The 6,616-nt window shown below is 74.5% G+C and overlaps 1 protein-coding gene across 1 annotated transcript; it reads right to left on the reverse strand.

The window, feature by feature from the left end:
• Positions 1-1,686: 1,686 nt before the first annotated feature.
• SP6 (Sp6 transcription factor) lies at positions 1,687-6,263 on the reverse strand. The gene is made up of 2 exons (XM_054649872.2): positions 6,075-6,263; positions 1,687-3,297 (listed from the first exon to the last, which is right to left on the reverse strand). Exon 2 carries the CDS (start codon positions 3,274-3,276, stop codon positions 2,167-2,169), a length of 1,110 nt encoding a protein of 369 aa, XP_054505847.1. The 5' UTR covers positions 3,277-3,297; positions 6,075-6,263; the 3' UTR covers positions 1,687-2,166.
• Between the last annotated feature and the right edge of the window lie 353 nt (positions 6,264-6,616).

Raw genomic sequence — 6,616 nt, forward strand, 5'->3', positions numbered from 1 at the left:
CCCCCCCCCACCCCAGGTGCTGCTGGAGCCGGGCTCGGCCGCTCAAGTCCCGTTGGTGCCACTCTGAGGGACATTGGGGAGGGTCCAGAGCCCCCCCAGGGTCCCTTTGGGAGGTGAAATCCCATCTGGGGGACCCCGAGGGGGGGAATTTTGTGCTGGAAAAGGCAAATTCCGGAGTCGGGGACGTCCTTCGAGAGCTGGGAGAGCCCAGGTCACCCGAGTCCTGCGGGGGGACAGCGGTGGCCGGGCTGGGGACACGTCCTGGGACCCCCCCAGCGAGACTTCACCTCGTGCTGGGGGTCCCAGCCCCAGGGCTCGCCCCGCCCGCTGCTGCAGCCCCTGCGCAGCCCTGGGGACGGGGACAGCGGTGGGGACAGCGATGGGACCCTTGGAGGGGCCCGAGCCCTCCCCATCCGCACAGCCCACGGCCACAGCTCCGGCCCGGGACCTCCGCTCTGCCCGAGCGGCAAAGCCTGGCTTCACCTTAATAAAATAATAATAATTAATAATTAATAATAATAATTAATAATTAATAATAATAATAAAACACTCAAAACCGAAGGCCTTGGGGCGCCCTCTGGGCACGGACCCCACTCGACTTCACCTCTACCCCTTCCCCCCCTGACCTCGGGGTGCTCCGAGCCTGGGCAGCCCCTGGCACGGCCCCCCCAGAACCCCAGGAGGGGCCAGGCCGGGGCTCAGCGCCCCCCAAACCTCCCCCCCTCCCCAGATTCCCAACTGGTTCGAGCTGGTGTTGGCTGGGGGGCAGCGCCGGGGGGACCCCGGGTGCCTGGAGCAGCCAGCGAACCCCCACCCCCCAAACCCCCCTCCCCAGGTCCCGCTTCAGCTTCTCCTTCTGTGTCCGAGGGGTTCTGCCAAAATCGGGGTGTAAGACCCCAAAAGATCTAAAAACCGAGATTCACGGACCCCCAGCCAGGGGTGAGGGACAGATACGGGGTGCCCCGGGGACAGGGGGTGTCCCCAGGGGAGGAAAACTACGGGGTCCCTGGTGGGGGAAGGCCCGGGGGTCCCGGGAGGGAAGGGGCAGCATGCAGGGGCCAGGCAGAATTCCCTGGAGCTACGGGATCCCGGGGAGGGACGGCTACGGGCCACAGGGGACGGGCAGCATGCACGGAGGGGACGCGGGGTCCCCGGGAGGGGCGGGGGGCGCGGGCAGGCGGCCCGGGGCGGGGGTGCCCGCAGGGAGGGGCGGGGGTCGCGGGCGGCAGCGCGGCCGTGCCAGGCCGGAGGAATGCGGCCGCCCCGGCTCTCCCGGGCCCGCGGCCGCCCCGGTGCTTCCCGCGGCGGTGGGTGTGGGAAAGCTGCAGGTGTGCGCTCGGGCCACCGCCCGCCGCGGCCCCCGCGGCCCCCCGAGCTCCCCACGGCTCACACTCGCGCAGGAATTCTCTTTCTTTTTTTTGCTTTCCCTTTTTCTCCATTTGAGCCCCGATTCGGGCCAAAAATGGGTTTCGCATCCTCGAGCCCCACAGCCAAAGCGGGGCTGCAAGGGCGGGGGACCCCTGCCGGCTCAGCGGCCCCAGCTGGGGCCGGGGGATGTCGCCGAGCCCCCGCGTGTCGCCCGTGGGTGGCTGCGCCAACGCCTCGCGGGCGACGGGAGAGCGGGGCTGGCACGGCTGGGGCTGAGCCCGGGGTGCCGCAGCTCGGAGGGGACCGTGGGGAGGGCCCGGGGGGCTGCGGCCGCCCCCCGCCCCGAGCGGAGGCTCCCGGGTTCCTCTCTCCTCTCCTCTCTCCCTTTCTCCTTCTCCTTCCTCCCCTTTGGGCTGGACGTGCCCGGGCAGCTCCCGCTCCTTCGGCTGCCATTGATGTTCCTCCCAAACAGCCCCGCCGCCTGCCAGCAGCCTCCCGAAAAAAAAGATTTGGGAAGCCGGGGGAGGATGAGTGCGGGGGGGAGGGAGAGAGGCAGGGAGGGAGAAGCGGGGCGGGAGAGCGGCAGCGGCACAAGTGAAACCGCCGCGGGGCAGCTCCGGCTGCGGCGCTCCCCAACGCCGCGCCGGGGCCGGGGCCGCGCCACCAGCGCCGTCCCCGCGCTCGCCGCCGCCGCTCCCGGCACAAGGAGCCAGCCCTGCGCCCCCCCCGCCCCGAGCCCCTCCGGAGACCGGCCCCGAGGGCTGCCCCGGCCCCCGCCCCGCCTCGGGGCTCAGCGGCTCAGTTTGTGGGGGCGGCCGTGCCCCCCTCCGGCTCCCTCTTGCCTCCCTTGGCGGCCGCCGCGTCCCCGGCGCCTTTGCCCTCGGGCTCGGGCCCGTCCTTGCCCCCGTCGTGCGTCTTCATGTGCTTGCCCAGGTGGTCGCTGCGCATGAAGACGCGGCCACAGACGGGGCAGGAGAATTTCTTGGCGCCCGTGTGGGTCTGGAGGTGCCGCTGCAGCTCGTCGGAGCGGGTGAAGCGCTTGCCGCAGAAGAGCCAGTTGCACACGAAGGGCCGGTCGCCGCTGTGCCAGCGCAGGTGGGCTTTCAGGTGCGAGGTCTTGGCGTAGGCCTTGCCGCAGCCCGGGATGTGGCAGTTGTGCAGGTGCTTGCGCTTGGCCCCCTCGGGGCAGGGGCCGCCCCGCTCGGCCTCCTGGCAGTTGGGGCAGCGGCAGGCGGCCTGCCCCCCGCCCCGGGGCACGGCCCGCCGGGCCCCCTTGGGCCGCCCCCCGCCCTCGCCCTCCGCGCCCCGCGGCTCCGGGGGCCCCTCCAGCGCCTTCACCCCCTCGGCCGCCAGCAGGTGCTGCGCGGGCGGGGGCAGCAGGTGGGCGGGGGGCGCGCAGAGCTGGTGCTCGGCCCCGCCGTAGCCGCCCAGCCCCGCGGGCAGCCCGGGGTGCGCGGGCACCGGCAGCCCCGCGCCCTGCCCCGGCGGCAGCTCCATCCAGCTGGCCCCGGCGTGCAGCTCCCACCAGTTGACGCCTCCGCCCTCCTCGCCGGGGGCTCCGGGGTGCGGGGGCCGAAACCAGGGCTCGTAGGGATGCGCCATGTCCGGGGCGGCCGGCAGCAGCTTGGCGTAGGCTCCGGGCGCGGCGGGGCCGTCGGGGGGCAGCTCTAACCTCGGGGGGCCATGGGGCTCGTAGGCGGCGGCGGCGGCGGCGGCGAACGCGGCGTCCTCGGGCCCCGGCAGCGGCAGCTCGGGCGGCGGCAGCGGCGAGGCGAAGTCGGGGGCGCCCGGCGCGGCGGGGCCGTGCGGCTGGAAGGGCTGCAGCGGCTGCAGGTCCAGGTGGGTCGGGGAGGCGCGGGGCGCGTCCGAGGGCTGCGATCCCAGGGAGCCGCAGACCGCCGTCAGCATCGCGGGGCGGCGCGCACGGACCTGCGGGGCCAAGCGGGGCGGGCGGGGAGGGGGGAGAGGAGCTGTGAGAGGAGGAGGGGGCGCAGCTCCGCGCCCCCCGACCCCGCGCGCACCGGAACCGGCACCGGCACCGGCAGCCGCGGCCTGGGAGTAGCTGAGCCCCCACCGAGGGGGTTGCGCTGCTCTGCGACACCGCTGTGACACCGGGATGGTGGCACCAGCCGGGGGGGCACCCCTCACACCCGTCCCCGCCCCCTGTGCCAGCCCCTGGTGCCGCTCGGTCACGTCTGCAGCCCGGAGGGGTCGGTGCCTAATTCCAAAATCCGAGGAAGCCTCCAGCATCTGCTCGGGCTCCTCCCCGACTGTGTCCCCCAGCACTGCCCGGGTCCCCAAGGGGACGGAGGTGGCATCCCCAAACCCATGGCGGGGACACGCGAGGCCAACCTGTCTCTGCCGCGTCCCAGGCGGGCTGGGAAAGCCTCGCCCCCGCCGCTGCCGCCCCGAGGCCAGGCCCAGCTGGGAGCCCTGGGGCTGCTTTTGGGGGGCTGCCCCCCCGGGCCGGCCGGCAGCGGGAGGAGGCAGCGCAGCCCCGGGCCGAGCCCCCGGCAGCGCTTTGAAGCCAGGCCCGGGACAGCTTCGCCCGCACCCCCGGGGCACCCCCGGGGCAGCGGCGGCGCCCCCAGACCCCCGGGCAGCCGCAGCCTCCAGCAGGGCGGCCGTGACTCAGCGGGAGCTGCGCAAACCCCACGGGGCCGGGGACGGGCCCCACCCCGGTGTCGAAATCCACCTGCCGGCACCGGCTCCCGCCCCCCGGCACCGGCTCCCGCCCCCCGGCTTCCCAGCGGCGCCGCCGTGAGGGGCGGCCGGGACCCCCCCACTCCCACCGGCCGCTCTCGTCACCATCCCCGTGTCCCGGCCACCCCCGGGGCCCGCGGGGGACAGGGACGGACCCTCGGGGACAGGGACAGAGCCTCGGGGACAGGGACAGACCCTTGGGGACAGGGTCAGACCCTCAGGGATACAGACAGACCCTCAAGGACACGGACAGACACTCGGGGACAGGGACAAACCCTTGGGGACAGGGACGGACACTCAGGGACACAGACAGAGCCTCGGGGACAGGGACGGACCCTTGGGGACAGGGACGGACCCTCGGGAACAGGGACAGGGTCTTGGGGACACAGACAGACCCTTGGAGACACTGACAGACCCTCAGGGACAGGGACAGACCCCTGGGGACAGGGACAAATGTCCCTGCTTGGGGGGTGCTGGAAGATTTGGGGTGGGGGATCCCCCGAACGGCCCCCGGTGCCCCCCAATGCCCACGCTGTGATTCCAGGGTCCCCTCAGTGCTGGAGACCCCTCAGCCGCGTGGGGACCCCGCTTTCCCCTGCCAGGCGTCACCCGGGCAGGCAGGGGGACCCCAAAGATCGGGGTGGGAGTTTGGGGGGTCCCAAAATCCCCCCGACGGGACCCGCCCGTACCCGTACTGCCGACACAGGTGGGGCTCGGCCCCCAGGTTGGGGGCAGGATGAGCCCCCCGGGGTGGCAGCTGAGCAGATTTTGGGGTCCTGCTGGCCCGTGGGGGCTCAGCTCTGCCCACCCCAGCCCTGGGGACTGTCCTGGGCTCGGGGGGGGCCGGCACTGCCGGCTCCATCGCTGCCTCAGGGGGTCCTGAGCCCCCCGACCCTGATCCCCACGAGCTCCGAATTGGGCTCAAAGCCACGAAGTGCGGGCCCCTCGCGGCCTTTCGGGTGCTGGCACGGATGGGACCCCCAGGTCTGGGGGACATCCCCCAGCCCCCCAAACCCCCGCGGGACGGGAGGGACCCTCCGGGCGCTCCGGGGCCGCTCCAACCCCGCGGGATCCAGGACGGGGCTCTCCTGGGACACCCCAATCCCAGCGATCCCCCCCGGCTCGGGGGTCCCACCGACCCCACCGTGACCAGCGGCACCGGACCCCATCGCAGCCCCCAAAGGCGGGAAAGGGCCGCGACCGGGATGGGGGAGCGCTGGGAGCACCCCCCTGCACGGGCCTGTCCCGGCCGCGCACGGAGCCTCCCAGGACATTTTTCCATCCGGGAATGATGACAAAAATCCCCAGGGGCCCCCAGCGTCCTCCCTCCCTCCCTGGCGGGGCTCAGCGACGCGTTGGCCATTTCACCGCAGGGAAACTGAGGCAGCGGCGGCTGAAGCGTCCCGTGAGTCACGGCCCGGGCTGGGCACAGGCGGCCCGGCCCCGTCTCCCGGCTCCGCCGGTGCCTCGCCCCGCGGCGGGGCCGGGCGGGCGCCGCTGCCCCCAGCACCGGCAGCCCCGACGGGGGGCACGGGGGCGGCGGCGGGGCCGGGCTCGGGGGATGCCGCGGCTCTGGGGGCGGTGCCGCGGGTCCCGGGGGATGCCCGGGTGCCGGGGGGCGCGGTGGGATCGGGACCGTCCCCCCCGAGCCGCGGCGGAGCTCCCGGGGGGTTTCGGGAGGGGAGCGCGGCCGCAGCGGTGGCGGCGGGGGGGTCCAGCCCGTGCAGCCCCCGCAGGACTCGGCACCGCGCGAGGGTCTCGGAGCCACGGGAACAGCGGCGGCCGCGAGGGGCGGGGGTCGCGCCGGAGATCGGAGGGAGGGGACGCAGCGCGGGGTCCCGGGAGGCGGCGGGGCCGGGAGCGCCGCGCTCGGGGGCCAGCGGGGACTCGGCGGGGCCGGAGCGGCCGCGTCCCCGCCGTGGGTCAGGGCGGCCGCGTCCCCGGGACCAGCCCGAGGGTCCCCGGGACCACCCCGAGGTCCCCGCGGCACCGGGGGTACGTACGGCTCTAGCGGCGGCTCGGTCCCGGCGGCTCCGTCCTCATGGGCGCGGGCGCTGCTTCCCGAGGGGACCCCGAGGGACCCGCGCGGCTCCCCAGGGACGGGGCACCCACTGGGCCGGGCGAGCAGGAATGGCCGGGTCCCAGCCCGGCCGCCGGCTCTTCCCTCCGCCCCCCCGCCCAGCTCCACCCCCGGCCCGGTGATTTTAACCCTTGGAGGCAGAGCCGCAGCCCCGGCGCTTGACAGGAGCCGGCTCCGGTCTCAGGATCCGGCGGATGAAAGCGGAGGGAGGGGACGGGAAGTTCGCAGCAGACACCGCAAACAGGGGGGTAATTAAAGAAGAAAGCAACAACCGCCTCCCTCCCGCGGCCCTGGCCGCCTCCTCCTGCCACCCCCGGGGACCCCCGGGCGCCCCTTCTGTCCCCACGCCCCTCCAGGCACCCCCTCGCCTGCTGGTGACACACGGGGGTGGCCGCCCCCCGCCTGCCACCCCCGCTCTGTGTGCCCGCACAGGGGCGGGCACCTGCTCTTGCCCCCAGGGATGTC

The sequence above is a fragment of the Agelaius phoeniceus genome, chromosome 26 (assembly GCF_051311805.1).
Source record: "Agelaius phoeniceus isolate bAgePho1 chromosome 26, bAgePho1.hap1, whole genome shotgun sequence".
NCBI lineage: Eukaryota > Metazoa > Chordata > Aves > Passeriformes > Icteridae > Agelaius > Agelaius phoeniceus.

What these genes read in the sequence shown, in the direction of transcription:
- SP6 (XM_054649872.2), bottom strand. Translation starts at nt 3,276, where the DNA reads ATGCTGACGGCGGTCTGCGGCTCCCTGGGATCGCAGCCCTCGGACGCG.